The following is a 16,244-nucleotide window of genomic DNA, read 5'->3' on the forward strand; positions in this document are numbered from 1 at the left end:
GACTCACAGGTTTGTTTTTCTTCTTCAAGATTTCCTTGAGTATTCCCAGCCCTTTGAATTTTATATAATTGTAGAATCAACTTGTCAATTTCCATAAAATACCTGCTGTAGTCACACAGAATCTTTAAATCAGCTGACATGTTTGCAATATCAAACCTAACTCATTAACAGGACTTCTTTAACTTCTCTCATTAATGTTTTGTAGTTTTATACAGAGATCTTGCATGTCATTTTATTTCTTCCTAGATATTTGATGGTTTTCTATATTACAAATGGTATCCTTTTAAAATTTCATTTTGTGTATTGCAAGTTTATGTATATGTAACTTTTTTATGTTGACAGTGCATCCAGCTGCTTTTCCAAATTCACTTATGATTTCTAACGTTTATTTGCAAACCATAGCATTTTTATTCCTTTCTAAATCTTTTAATCCTTTACTTTAATTTTATTTCTTTTTCTTAGTTTTCTTGGTTTATTGAACTGATTAGGACCTCCAAGACAATGAACGAGTGGTGAGAGTGAGAATATTGGACTTATTCCTGATGTCAATGCAGTAGGTTTTTTTTTTTTGCTGGGAAAGATTTGCCCTGAGTTAACATCTGTTGCCAATCTTCCTCTCTCTCTCTTTTTTTTACCTCCCCAAAGCCCCAATACATAGTTGTATATTCCAGTTGCAGGTCCTGCTAGTTCTTCTATGTGAGCTGCCACCACAGCATGGCTACTGACAAGCGAGTGGTGTGGTTCTGAGCCTGGGGACTGAACCTGGGCTGCTGAAGCGGAGCATGCTGAACTTTAACCACTGGGCCATTAGGGCTGGCTCTCAATGTAGCAGATTTTTAACAAATGTTTCCTGCTTTTTTCCTAAGAAAGATGAATTAAGAACAGTCTGAAATTCTCATTAAAACCTAAAATGATCCCTTTTGCTAGGGTTGGTATGGGAGAGTTTCTTGGACCTTTGGTACAAGATATTGGTTATTTCTCTAATGAAAAAGCTTATAAGAAACTTGAAAAAAGCAGAATTAAAAAAGTTCCCTGGGGCCGGCCTGGTGGTGCAGTGGTTAAGTTCACACGTTCTGCTTCTCGGTGGCCCGGGGTCACTAGTTCGGATGCCGGGTTTGGACATGGCACCACTTGGCAAAAGCCATGCTGTGGTAGGTGTCCCACGTATAAAGTAGAGGAAGATGGGCATGGATGTTAGCTCAGGGCCAGTCTTCCTCAGCAAAAAGAGGAGGATTGGCAGCAGTTAGCTCAGGGCTAATCTTCCTCAAAAAAGAAACAAAAATCCCCCTGACAAGTCTACCAACGTGTGACACACAATGACAGGAACAACTAAAGAATGAAAATGTGCTCCTTATGCCCTCAATTAACTTCCTGGTGAAAATAAACTTCAGTGCACATGACCTCACTTAATGCTCCTAAGAGCCACATGAAGTGGCCATTATTTACTATCAACAGATAAGGAGACGGAGGCCCAGATGGGTCAGTAAGTTGTCTGAGCTAAGGGCTAAGTGCTGTGTGGTTCGAAAGTGACAACTGAGTGTTAACATTGAGACGTACAATCTATACGTGCGGTAGAAATTCTGAAACACAGACAGGGGTCTGGCTGAAGCAGTCACAGCTGTCAGGTAAAAGTTTAGCTTCACCTGAGTGCCTTGAGTGAAGTAAAGGATTTATATTTTTGGTGAAAAATCAGAATTTCGGGGTGGGGAAGCCGTTGTGAGTCCAGCAGTGAGGCTGGAATGATCATGTGCCGGTGTTCCATGGGGCTGGGAGGGGGGCAGGAGGGAAGGCTGGACAGGAGGCTTAGCCAAGAAGAGTTTGATGAAAATGCTTTCTCTCACAAGACCTTCTAATTTACTCAACCCAGTTTTCTTCCCCTGATTACGACACCTCCTTCCACATCATGCATATGTCAGCTCTACCACTTACCAGATGCCTACTCTGCGTGAGGCAGGTGGAAGGAGCTGGACTTGCTCTGTGTGTTTGCTCACTGGCTATCATGGAGCACTGGTTCAAGATTTTACTTTTAAGTTTTCTTTTCTTTCTTTTTTTTTTTTTGAGGAAGATTAGCTCTGAGCTAAATGCTGCCAATCCTCCTTTTTGCTGAGGAAGGCTGGCCCTGAGCTAACAACCGTGCCCATCTTCCTCTACCTTATATGTCCACCACAGCATGGCTTGCCAAGCGGCGCCATGTCTACACCTGGGATCCAACCCAGCGAACCCAGGGCCGCCAAAGCAGAACATACACACTTAACTGCTGTGCCACCAGGCCAGCCCCTTAAAGTTTTCTTTGACATTAAAAAAACAATCAAATGTAGGCACACACATAAATAACCAAATAGTCCTATAAAGTTTGTCACCAAAAAAGCAGGCTCCTCTCCCACCTCTCTCACCTCAAAAACAACTTTTCCTTCTTTTAGCAGATTATTTTATTTCCATGTCACTAAATAAGCTGTTTCCTGATTTTAAAATTTTAGGTATTATCCATTGGTTTCCCACTGTGAAAGATGAGGATTGAGGTGACTTTTCTACCTCACCTCCAGAGCACCAAGTCCTGTCCCCATATAATCATGTTTCGATTTTGATTTTAATATTTACTGTTACCAAGGTTATGCCATTCAACCACTGGTCATATTTTTTCTTTTTTATACAAATTTTGCCTTCCTGGAGTTAATAACTGTCAGTTTTTTGTCTGATTTCAATTTTAGGTAAGTTTTTGCTTAGAAAAAATATCATCACTGATTGAACCCTGGGGCCCTGAGAAACAAGCCCGCACACACTTCTGATTTCAGCCTCAGGCCTTCTCTGACACTTAAGGAGTCTACCTGGGCCCAGTGCAAGGCGCAGCTTGCTCCTTCAGGAGATGATGCCCCTGGCAGCAACTCAACCAGGAGGAGTGAGAGCCGTGGATAAATGCTCCAGCCACTTGTCTTTCAGGAGACAAGTGTGGGAGCTATCACATAGCTTCTTACAAGAACTGGTGGAACTGAGCTGCCATTGTATACACAGCAAAGGCCTCAAAAATGCACCCTTTACTGACCTTATATTGACCTTTCTGCCTCATCCATCTCAGTCTCACAAGTCCCTCCATCCTATTTTCTGGGGTCTTTAAAGTAAATGATCTCCTGTGTTCATGTCTTAGCCTGGTTTAGCGGGAACCTCTCATTCTTCGCTAGTTGTCTAACTCTTAAGATACTGAGATGCATCAGGTATTTTATTAGTTCAGTCTTTCTGAAAAAGTCTCTCTAGGAGCTTCTAATATACTTCAACATGTCCTCTGTGCCTGGTGGGGTATCATCCCTGGGGATCCCATCACCATCATCTGGGGATTTCCTTCATCTCTCATCTTTGCTGAACCCCATTTTCTGCATCCTGTCTTCATTTTGCTTGGTTTATGCCCTTATTTTTAGGATGCACATCCTCTAGCTTCCTGAGAAAGGCTATATGGAAGGCAGAGTTTTTGAGACTTTGTACCACTAAAACTGTTTTCATTTTACCCTTAGGTTTGATTAACAGTTTATTTGGAGCCAGAACTTTAGGTTGGAAATTTCTTTCAGAATTTTGAAGGCAGTAACTGCTTCTGTCGAAATTCGAAGCCATTCTGATTCTTATTCCTTGGTATTTGACCGGCCGTTTCTCTTTGGAAACAGATCTCCTCTTTGACCCTGAACTTTCATCGTGTGCTTTGGATGGGCTTTTTCATCCACTGTGTTCTTTCAATCTAAAACCTGAACGTCTCCAGTACTGGAGAAATTTCTTGCAATCCTCTACTGATTTCTCTTTTTTCTTTTTGGAACTCTGGGAAATTGGATACTGGGCCTCCTGGGCTGTTAATTTTCTTAACGCTTTTCCTCCAATATTTCCGTTTCTTTTTATTTTCTGAGAAATGTCTTCATCTTTATATTCTAAACCCTCTACTGAATTATTCAGCTATCATATTATTTTCCAAGAGCTCTTGTTGTTTGACAGCTTCTTTTTTCAGTATCCTACTCAATCACAGTTCAACATCTTTCCGAAGCTATTTTTCTTTTGACCTTTTCTTCATCCTGCACAGCCTGTCTGCCCTAAGTGCTCCCCCCCAGCTGTTTTCTCTTTCATGGTAGAGGCTCTCCTCAGATGTTTGATAACGCTTGGGTGTTTAGTCATTTTTAATAGCAGAGGACTAGAACACCAACCGTGCTCTGGATGTGTGGGGTGGTGGGCAGGCCAACTACGGTTTTCACTGTGCAGTTATCTAGCTGGGCAGTTTAGCTGGGACGGCTCTGATGTCAGGCTCTCTTTAGGTCTTTCCACTTGTACTGGCCGTATGGCACAGAGATGACTCTTCCAATACTGCTGGGAGGGGAAGATCTGGCTGCCGGGATTCAGTGAGAGGAGGATATTGGTCTTTGTATCCAGTACGTAAGCATCTCCTGTTTTGAGTATGGTTCCTGTCATCTATGGTATCCAGTGTCCTCAGTCCAGAGGCATGATTTAATAGACCCAAAATAAACAGCCACGCACTTACTGAAATCATATCATACGTGCATTTTTAAAAGACAAAACTTTATATTTCATTTGCATAACATTTTATTGTTTGTATATTGCATAGTGAAAAGAACAGAGTCACAAGACTCATGGTCTGGCTCAACCCCTAACTTGCTGTGTGAATTGGGTAAGTCTCTTAAATTTGCTAAATCCTTATTTCCTTGTCTGAAAAATGGAGATGATAATACCTATTGTACAGAACTGCTAAAGACTGAATGAGATAGTTATACGTTTTCCTCTCGAGTAACCGCTCAGAATAAATCCGTAGTCTGCTCCTGCTGATCCTGGCTCGTCATCTCAATGCTAATTGTTCTCAGCAAAGGCATTAAGACAACAGGTACCGGGGACATTCTAATTTGAATACTAACAACAGAAAAAGAGAAGCAAACTCAAGAAAGGCCCTATCCTCTCTTATTTTTGGAATACTGGTTTTTATAATACTTATTTAAACTATCGTATCAGGAATTCAATTTCATTTAAAGATTTTTTTTTTTTCTTAAACATACTCAGAATGAATACCTACATATGTGAAAAACTCAAGACGACACACAGTTCCCTCTGGTAGAGGATAAGTGAGATACATATCACAGGCAGTTAAACACTTTTCCCTACATTAGGGATGATAATATATATAAAGATTAAGTTCTTATGCATTATCCCCAATGTAAAACAAAATCACAGGTATACTATACTGCTTGTCAAGAATACATACACATGGTGGCCACATCTAGACACAGACACTCCTTCTAACTATATTTCAATATTTCAATATCTTCTGTATGACCCCATACAACTATCTGTAGTTGAAAACACAAAACTCCCTTTTAAGGCAATTCTGGATGATATTGTAGTACAAAATACTTGTTAAGCACAATTGCATGTATGCATTGAACCTCCCAAGTACTACTCTTAAAAGGTAAACACAATTTTTATACATTATAAAAAAATTTAAGCTGCTCTGTAACCCTCCTTTACTAAAAGTTAGATACATTACACCACTCCAGCAAGAGATTAATAAATAAGGATTAAATATTCTATTTTACAAAAACATACAGAATGGCCAATGTAAAAGTGAAAGGCTTACTTGATAATTTCTTTATCAAATTATGTTCATTAAGAAGTAATAAAACATGGTAAAAAAAATGAAAAAAACTATCACTAACTCTATCTCTCTGAAGATAATCACATGAGTTATCTAAAAATATCATGGCACCCTTGTTACAAACATTATTTTTTAAAAAGACTGTGTTTCCTGGAACTAGAGAACTATTTGTCTGGTAGCTTTTATTAAGCAAACTTGATATAACCACCACACAGTGGCAAGAGATAGAAGAGCTGTTTCCAGCTACAGAAAATATTGAATTCTACCTTAAAGTACAGATCATCTGAGATATAACCCATAACAGTTAAAGAAAATTATAAAGTAGTTTGTACTGAATTTCCTTAAGATATTTTTGCCTTCAATGGAATATGTTCGTTTTCCTGTCATCTGAGATCAGTTTCTGTTGCTTAGTAACTATTTTCATGTCCAGCCAAGATGTAAAGGTTGCTGTGTGCAGTAGGATTTTCTGTTGGCCTACTTTCCAAAACGACAACCCTGCAATTAAACCAAAACAAAAGTCTTGTTTAAGAATAAAGACAGAGGCTGCATATGCTTTAGACACTGACATCTCACCAGGAAAGAACATCATCGTCCACGTTCTCCTAAGATTACATAAAGATCTCAGAAGTACAAATTCAGCTTTAGGCTTTATAGTTTAAAAAACAAACTGAATAAATTGATGAATTTATGAATATAAAATACTGAAAACATTTCAGGATAGTCTCATTATCTTATTCCAACTAAAAACAAATTTGCTTCCTCATTTAAGCCAACAACAAAAGGAATAATAAAGCTTTCGGATATACAGTAAAGGAAGTGGGTGGAAGAGAGACACCATCCAAACTGTTCTTCAAGGTATTTGAAAATAAATAGTTAAAAAAATCATGAAACGGGGCCTGTTTCTGTTGTCTTGGGAACAAGAGCAGGGAAGGAGTTCAATCAAAGGACCAATAAGAAGAAAAATCAATGAAGTGCCATATCATAGGATTTACACTGTGGGGAAGACGGATTTAAAACAAAATAAAAAATAATATACCTATGCAGAGAAAAAAGTCTAGAAGAGGAAATTGCATAAATACTTTATGTTTTTCTAGTGTATGAAGTTTATACAACTAGCATATTACTTTTATAATGAAACCAATAAAAAAGTAATATATACTTTATATTATGCATTACAGGGAAAATAAAATTACCTATAATCCAACTGTCCAGAGTTAACCATTATTAATATTTTGACACACTTAGGTTTTTTTTTCCTAGACACAAATATCTATCTTTAAACAACAATACAATTTTTTAAACCACCTTAAAAGTTAAGACAAAACAAAAACTTTGCTTAAGATATGGATCTTAAAATCAAGGAGATGCCCAAGTAAGAAGATAACCAGAATAAGGCAAAGATCTAAGAAAGCAGTTTTTTAGGACAAATAGTGACAGAGAATGGAGAAACAATACAGACAAAGAAGGGAATAGTTGCAGGTGGAAGGAGAGAAGTGAGGAGAAGCGGCTTCGGTGCCCCTCTGTTCAGCAGAATTCTCCCACACCAGGTCTCCTTCAGGCACTCTTCGTGCCAGCATCATCAGGTGATCCACAATTCTTTTGCCAGCCCTTCCTGTGGAAGCAAAGAGCCTCCCAATCTGGAATCACCTAGCAGGTGGTCCTCAAACCTTTCTCTCTCTCTGTCTTACAGGACTAATTGCTAAGTTGCATGCTCTGTGGGTTTACCTTTTCTACTCATTAAGGTAGTTGCCATTAAAAAAAATCCTTTTTCTCCCTACCAGAGTCTCTCTAACATTTTTATGGAGTCATAACTCCATTTCCTCCCATTTCCTTAAGTCTAATATTTAAGCAATGCTCCTGTGACTAGAGCTTCTCAATCCTTGCCCAGGACGAATGCATACTACTATACCAATTCTGCTGCAGTAACAACTTTTGGCAGGAAAATAGGAAGGAATGGGTATTTTATTAGTTGTAGAGGTAGACTTTATAGACTTTGGAGAACAAAAGCTACTAAATGTTTTTCACAAGATGGTGCAGTTTTGGAACTTGTCTTCCATTTTAACCAGAGACCACATAATTCCTTCTAATTTAGACTGACCTCAGACACTGAGTGGAATATCTTCGGATACAAAAGCAAATGTCAGGAGGTGCATATTCTGTTGGATTCATATAGTAATGGTTAACAGAGGGTAACATGCAAGGAGGAAATGATGAAAACAAAGGAGCATGGAGTATGTTACGGGCCCAGGGACATCAGCATGTGTTAACACCTTTGTCTTGGCTGATGTAACATCTCTAGAATCACGATCCTCACTGACAAAAGACTGCTTCATCGACTAATTAAAATATCATTCCTTCAATAAAGATATGGGGAAATTTCTCTCTGTTGCTGAGCCCTCTGGGTTTTGTGTGAAACACAGCCACAGGCTGACAGTATAATTAAGAACACAACCACTGAACTCCTTTGGTAATTAAAGTAAAACCACCAAACTATTACCTGTCTGATCCTAGTAAGCGGAAAACTCTTGTTTCATCTGAAATCTCCTGGGTAACCTACGAAAGAAAATACCTATCAGTTAATATCTTAGTCCTCATATTATTTAAATAATTTAAAAATCATTTAGGTGAGAAATTATTAAACAGAATAATTTTTGATAGACTTAATTCCTCAAGTGAAATTTCAGTAAGTTTTTTTTTCTACCTATTAGCTGAAATAAACCAACATTTATGGAACATCTGGTATGGGTCAGGTACTTCCCTTAGAACTCTGTGATATTATTATAATTCCCATATTATTGAAGAAAAACTAAGGCTCAGAGGTTAAGTAACTTGCTGAAGGTCATACAACTGATAGACCCATGATTTGAATTCAGCTTTGCTGGATTGCAGGGCCCCTACTCCTTCCTTTATGTCCGGGTGCAGATGCTCAAGGTGGTGCCCCAAGGCCCACCCAGTGTTGGCTGAGCCGTGGTGGACTTCCTCACGCCAGTGTCTTACATTAGTGTATCTGTGGTGCTCCTCTGCTGTTTTCTCCAAAGCTGTAGAAGAAGGTACGCAGCCATGCGCAGGTACTATTTCAAAGTGTGGGGGGTGTACACCCTGGGGCAACCCTTACCCAACAGCAGTTGATGTATAAACACACCAGCCTCCCCACCTTCAAAGGAGTCAATTCTGAGGTGTGTTCTACACCATTCCTCAGTGGTCCCTATGGGATTAAGTCTTGGTTGCCCATAGTGGGAAGCAGTTTACCAATATGATCTTTATTGGCTTTTTGCCTCTTCCCATCTTATATTCCTCACTCCATCACCTGTCTTCTGGGATCTACTCCAAAATAAACTACCCGCACCTGAGTCCTTGTCTTAAAGGTCAGCTTTTGGAGGAACCCAAACTATGACAGCGTGGATATAAAATAAGTATAAAAATAGTCTGCCATCAATAAATTTGCAGCCTAGCTGGGAAGAGAGAATTAATAAACTTGAATCAGAAAATAAATTAGGTGCTGTATTAGGTGGAGCTAATTTTCAGAGTATTAAGTTCAGAAATGTTCCAATCATTGTGGACTGGAGTGGCTGAATATTACTTTATGATATTAGAGCTGGACCCAAATTGAAGGATAAGAACATAAGCAGAGGGCCAGCCGGGTGGTGCAGCGGTTAAGTGCACACGTTCCACTTCGGTGGCCCGGGGTTCGCCCGTCGCATCCTGGGTGCGGACATGGCACTGCTTGGCAAGCCATGCTGTGGTAGGCGTCCCACGTATAAAGCAGAGGAAGATAGGCACAGATGTTAGCTCAGGGCCAGTCTTCCTTAGCAAAAAGAGGAGGATTGGCAGCAGATGTTAGCTCAGGGCTAATCTTCCTCAAAAAAAACCACATAAGCAGAAAGAAAGAGGTAAGCAAGATGAGTTAAAAATAGGAAACAGAATCTGTACTTGAGACGGTGAACAACAGGTATCCTCTATAGCTTTCTAACCACAGGAGTGACACAATGAATACAGCATCTAAGGACAATTAATCTTAAGGCATTAAGTAGGACTGTAGGCTTCACTAAATGCAGAGACCTGGTGTCATTTGGTGACACGTGTCGGTAAGTAGATAAACTGAGATATTCAAAGACGGCTGATTTATGTCATTTCCTCTTGGAAGCATTCTAATTCTGCATTCAGATAAGAGGTGGAAACACTCAATTACATATAAATAAGAGCGTGGATAAAACAAGAGGCAATTCAAATATTTTTAAGCTTTTAAAATAAATCCACAAATTTGTGAGGCCCTGCTGTACAATAATTACTCAGGTACTCACACAAATGGGAAATGGCTGTTAGTATGGTCCTTATAGCCACGTGTGTGTAGTGATGTTTGGATCAATGAGGGACAGCATATACAATGACAGTCCCTTAAGATTAGCACCATAGAGCCTTGCAGTGTGGTAGGCTGCACCATCTAGGTTTGTGGAAGTCACTCTATGACCTTGACAAAACAACAAAATCACCTAATGACGCATTTCTCAGAACGTATCCCTGGCGTTAAGCGACACGTGACTGTATTAGGACTCATCTCTCAAGCAGGAGTCCAAGTCCATCTCTTGTGTGAAACGCATCCATTATCTCAGTTGGAAGAGATTTTTGGAGACCCTTCGAATCCAGCCTCTGCCACATAACTAGCTACTAGTTACTTAACCACTCTGAGCCTGTAACAGTGGGAATATGAATAGTCCCTAACCCCACAGGATTATTAGCCTTAGATAAACTCATGTTTGTGAAGTGTCGGGACATAGATGCTACACGGTAGACGTTATTTATAATTGTACTTCCCTGTGTCCTACAGTGCTGTAATAATAGCATCTTGTATGTAGTTGGTACTCAATTAATATTTACTAAATGAGTAGATTTTCTTAGATTTTTCCCTAGTCCTGTAATCCAGTACATATTAATTCATAACATTAAATATAATACTAAAAAAGAAGCTACACATTTATAGATTATGGAAAAGTCTATTGAGTTTAGTAAGCTTAGCAACCACATTTACAAATTACAGATCAGAGGGCTGCAACTGTATAAACTCATGTTTGACAATTCCTTGTGGCCACTGAGAGTTAAACAATAAATACAAAACTGAACATTATTTGGAGGGAAAATAGCCATTTTGCTCTACCAGCTCATGGCATTATAGGAATGTGGTTTCAGAGAGAAAATGCACAAAATGAACGTTTCAACATTTGCGATCTTTAGTGGAAATCACTGCAGGTAATCTGAGAAACCTTACCTCATCTGATTTGAAGCTTTTACCCTGCATTCCGTGTTTCCAGAAAGCCAGCACGCTGTCTTGAAGGCACACTGAAAAAGATGAGAGACGACCGAGGCTCAGATGGAGCAGGGTACCTCATCATACGTTTTCCTCAACTGTTGTCAATAAGTGCAAATGTAAGGCCATTCAAGTGCCTGTAAAAAATCCTCCTGTGCAGACCACCAGTTCCCACCATTTCCGTCGCTGAGGCAGCCTGAGCTCACATCATTTACGGGGGCAGAGGTGTGAGCTTTTCAAAGACATATGTGACAGACATTCATTCAAACATTGGCTAACTGCTGATGAGCTGGAGATCAGCACAATTTGTCTTTCATGTACGTAGATGAATAAAATAATAAAAACATGTATAACTGGTTTTTTGGATAAAAATGGTCATTTAAATATTGTCATATATTTAGAAGTAGCTATTAAGGAAGCATCTTTTATGTTCACGTTTTCCCTGTTACAAAATTAATTTTTAAAAATAAACCTGTCTCACAATCCAACCTTTAACCCCGCACCGAACATTTATGATGTGCGAGCCAGTGCCTATTGGGAGGGACTGTCAGTTATAGCATGCACTGCTGCGGCCCCAGCCCAGCCTCCTCAGGCCACTGGAGCCCCCTGGACCTTTGCCCTGGCTTCACAGGCCTCGCTGCCCATATGAGAAGTCACGGATTTGAGCCAAGCTTGCCGCCTTCTCCATGGGTTTGGATTCAGGAGTGACCATGACCCCAAAGTGTGGTCACCACATGGCATGGCATAGCCCTCCTGCCTGCCACTCATCTCCCATGCTCCCAGGGTGGCCTGAAGGTCCTGGCGGGATACCTGTTCTCGCTGTGCCTTGTCCATCCCTGTGTCCTGCGTGGTGCCAAGCACAGGCCTGGGCCCTCTGAGGCACCCATATGAGGCCACTTAGCAGGCCAGAAACAGAGTGGGCAAATCCCCCAGACAGGGAAGAGCGGGGCCTCTGGGCCCTTCCTGGCAGGGGGCTGGGGTCATTAAAGCACAGTGGGGGTGGAAAAAGAATGAGGGAGAGAACCATGTGATTGTTGGAGAGTAGCCAAATGTCCTACACCAGTAAAGATGATGGGAGAAACTTATTACATTTCTTATTAGAATACTGACTCTGTAAAAAGTTAATGTAAGAATATTCTGGGGGCTGGCCTGGTGGCGTAGTGGTTAAACTTGTGTGCTCTGCTTCAGAGGCTCGGGATTTGCAGGTTCGGATCCCGGGTACGGACCTATGCATTGCTCATCAAGCCATGCTGTGGCAACGTCCCACATTCGAAATAGAGGAAGACTGCCACAGATTTAGCTCAGGAACAATCTTCCTTGAGCAAAAAGAGGAGGATTGGCAACAGATGTTAGCTCAGGGCCAATTTTCCTCACCAAAACAAGAAAGGGGAAAAAAAAGAATGTTCTGGAAACATAATTTAGCTCAATAAAAATACAAGTACTTTACAATAACAAATCACACAAGTTTCACTAACTGTGACAAATAAAAAACCCAGTTATTGCTTTTATTTTTAAAAGGTGATTTAAATGGGTTCTTTTTACCCAAGAGGATCTTGTAATTATTCTAAGGTTCACTGGCAAGGAGAGATGGTAGCCTAGGAGGAACAAACTTTTGTGTAACAATTATAATTCCCTAAAAAATTTGGGACATGAAAAAGTTGAGGTACCAGTGTGTGTCAATTAAAATGAAAGAGGAACTAAAGATCTATATGTCAGAATCTCTACTGAAAATATTAAATCTTAGAAACTGGCATATAACATCCAGCACATAAAGGAGTAAAAGAAGAAACCAGTTCCCAAACTCCTCTTGTCCTGGCATGTACAGAAAGTTCAGGTGTCTGCTTCAATAAATTAAATTTTCCAATCATAAGCAAATTATTTTTATGTAAAATGTTTACACAGAGGGATGAACATACTTTGCAACAGGGCAAAACTTCAATTGAGAAACCATTCAAATATTAAAAAATAAACTTTCTAAATAATAAGAAACATGTTTTTAAATGTATATACATTTAACTATAAAATATACATAATTTTTATGTCCCCAAATAAAAAACTGCCAACTTGTTCTAACTATTTTTGTTTTTGTTTTTTTTTTTTTTTTAAAGATTTTATTATTTCCTTTTTCTCCCCAAAGCCCCCTGGTACATAGCTGTATATTATTCGTTGTGGGTTCTTCTAGTTGTGGCATGTGGGATGCTGCCTCAGCGTGGTTTGATGAGCAGTGTCATGTCCGCGCCCAGGATTCGAACCAACGAAACACTGGGCCGCCTGCAGCGGAGCGCGCGAACTTAACCACTCGGCCACAGGGCCAGCCCCTGTTCTAACTATTTTTGACTTATGGAAGAATCATATCTTAAATTGTTCAAAATGTTTCCAGCCGTGGTATTTCGTGTGTGTGTGTGTGAAGAAGACTGTCACTGAGCTAACATCCATGCCAGTCTTTCTCTATTTTGTACATGGGACACCCCCACAGCATGGCTTGATGAGTGGTGCGCAGGTCCTTGCCCAGGATCTGAAACTGCAAACCCCAGGCAGCCACCAAAGTGGAGTGCACAAACTTAACCACTATGCCACTGGGCTGGCCTCGAGTCACAGTATTTTTTCCATAGGTCCTATCACTCTTGGGGAAAATACTTACTGACATATAATCAATGAGGATGCAAACAATAATAAAATATAATTTTTATCATAAAACCAATGAGTATAACAGAGTAAAACATTCATTGACAAGGAAGCAAATTAAAATGGCATATTAGTTTCCAAGTCCATTGGGAAACTAGTTATTTATATATAAATAAACGTAAAAGCAATAACCATCAACACACACCAACCAGACTCTTACACAACAAAGAATTATAGCATATTGAACACCACTGATCACATCACACAAATATACCTTCATGATTTGGAAAGAACTGGGAGAAGCATAATTCACAGCAAAGGGAACAATGAACAGAAACTTAAAAAATGATTTCAAGTTTCAAACATTCAGGAAATGAGAATAAAAAATTTCTTATGGTCTAGACCTACACTGTCCAATATGATAACAACTAGCCACAGATGGCTATTTACATTAATTAAAATTTAAAAAATTAAAATGTAGTACTAGCCATGTTTCAAGTACTTAACAGGTGTGGTTAATGACCACTGTATTTAAGAACACGGAGAACATTCTATATCACAGAAACTTCTATGAGACAGTGCTGGTCTTGACAAACTTAAGTACATAATGAACAAAAAACCAAGTATTCTAAACGTATTATTAAAAAAAAGAGACTTACCTACAGATTCAATGCGAAAATCAAAACTTAGTTCAGAGGCCAGTTTCTTACTTGATTTTAGTTTTCCTTGTAGATTTACAATTTTTACAAATTCTTAAAAAAAGAAAAAACAAGTCAAGACTGGAAAATGCAAATCTGCTAAAATAAACATAATGATATGTGAATTTTACTTTACACAAATATAGAATAATATTCTTAATAAAGTTCAACTATTTATCTTGATTCAAGCATGCCCAGTGAGAAACAAGCATTAACGTGTTTTACAAGATATACCATAAGAGTGCCTCCTTCATTAAATGGCAATTCCACTGCTCTTTTTTATTTGGTGAGGAAGATTGGCCCTCAGCTAACATCTGCTGCCAATCTTCCTCTTTTTGCTGAGGAAGACTGGCCCTGAGCTAACACCTGTGCCCATCTTCCTCTATTTTGTATGTGGGACACCCACCACAGCATGGCTTGATGAGTGGAGTAGGTCTGTGCCTGGGATCTGAACCTGTGAACCCTGGGCTGCTGAAGTGGAGCACGTGAATTTAACTACTATGTCACTGGGCTGGCCCCTGCACTGCTATTTTTTTCCTTTTTATATAGTATATATTGAATGCTTACATTTCCATATTTTAAGAAGTACAGTCTTTCTTTAAAAGTGGTGGCCCTGGTGCCCAAATATCGAGCAATAAGAGCTGATTTTTCCCTTCCCGATTACACAGCACATGGTCAGTAATATATGCGGTCCCCCATGGCCTCAGTATATGAATAGTCTTCTACAGATGTAGGTACACGGGGCAGCACAGTGCTCTCAAGAGTCACAACTTCTTTATAAGTAAACTCTGGGGTGGGGAGTGTATATAAGTAATTCTGTTTCCCTTCCACGGATTTGTTTTTTCATTTGCTTTTCTTCGCTTTGGCCTGAAGACTCCTTCTCGCTGCCCTGCTTTCTTACCTGTCTACCTGATTTCTGATTACAGCCTATCTCCGTTGCTGCTTACTAAAACCGATTTACACCGTATAGCTGACAACTCACTTTTGAAGTATACACTGCTCCCTCAAAAAAGAAAACCCACAAGACAGTCAACTTTCCATTTACCTTGAATAATTGGGAAATGGAGGGTCTGGTTGATCAAAGGTTTTAAAGTTTTTTTGATAAAATATATAAATTAAAATGAAAACTAAGCGCAATTTATTTTCCTTGGACGACTCAGAAGGTATTTAGGGATTTAACGTTGAAGGTTCAACATTATTAAAACTAAATTCTGATTATCTGATTATTTGGTTAATCAGTACAGAACTTTGTTCTTGCTTGGGTAAAAAAGAATTGATTCAATTCACTTAAGGGTAACCAAATAACACTTCAATCTTGTCAGTATTCAAATAATCAAAAGTCCCTCAAGAAGGGGTGATGGGCAAATAAAACACTGGGTTTTGGTTTACTTATCTATAGTATTAGATGATCTTTAAGATCCTATAAGGTAAATCCACCAGGGAACCCTTCAGAGAATAGAAATTAGGACAGACATAAGGCAAATTCAGTACTAGAACAATTTTTAAAATAACCCTGAACACCGATGGCAGGTCTAGTAATTTAAAAAATATTGGAATGGATGAAACATAGCAAATATTGCCAAGTTTCAAGTATAACTCCAAGTCTAGGTGAATTTCACCTTGCAAGATTCATTGCATAAAAATGAGGTGGGTTTTAAGAACCAAAGTACTTCGGGGCTGGCCCCGTGGCCGAGTTCGCGTGCTCTGCTGCAGGCGGCCCAGTGTTTCGTTGGTTCGAATCCTGGGCGCGGACATGGCACGGCTCATCAAGCCACGCTGAGGCAGCATCCCACATACCACAACTAGAAGGACCCACAATGAAGAATATACAACTATGTACTGGGGGGCTTTGGGGAGAAAAAAGGAAAAAAAATAAAATCTTTAAAAAAAAAAAAAAAAGAACCAAAGTACTTCGTTTGCAAAACTGAAATAAGACCTGTGGTTAAAGTTTCTTCTGCCTCTCTACTGCTTACAGTGCAACAGACTCCTA

At 39.5% G+C, this 16,244-nt stretch overlaps 1 protein-coding gene across 2 annotated transcripts in view; it reads right to left on the reverse strand.

Moving 5' to 3' along the window:
• Nucleotides 1-4,545: 4,545 nt before the first annotated feature.
• The window catches only part of MAP4K5 (mitogen-activated protein kinase kinase kinase kinase 5), a 104,030-nt gene continuing 92,331 nt past the window's right edge, over nt 4,546-16,244 (reverse strand). For both annotated transcript variants that reach the window (XM_070504325.1, XM_044765619.2), the window contains exons 28-31: nt 14,216-14,308; nt 10,893-10,963; nt 8,127-8,182; nt 4,546-6,124 (exon numbers count right to left, since the gene is read on the reverse strand). In XM_070504325.1, the coding sequence (XP_070360426.1) occupies nt 6,037-6,124; nt 8,127-8,182; nt 10,893-10,963; nt 14,216-14,308 (308 nt within the window). In that variant the 3' untranslated portion in view covers nt 4,546-6,036. The remainder of the gene's footprint in view (nt 6,125-8,126; nt 8,183-10,892; nt 10,964-14,215; nt 14,309-16,244) is intronic.

The sequence above is a fragment of the Equus asinus genome, chromosome 2 (assembly GCF_041296235.1).
Source record: "Equus asinus isolate D_3611 breed Donkey chromosome 2, EquAss-T2T_v2, whole genome shotgun sequence".
In the NCBI taxonomy this organism is placed as follows: domain Eukaryota; kingdom Metazoa; phylum Chordata; class Mammalia; order Perissodactyla; family Equidae; genus Equus; species Equus asinus.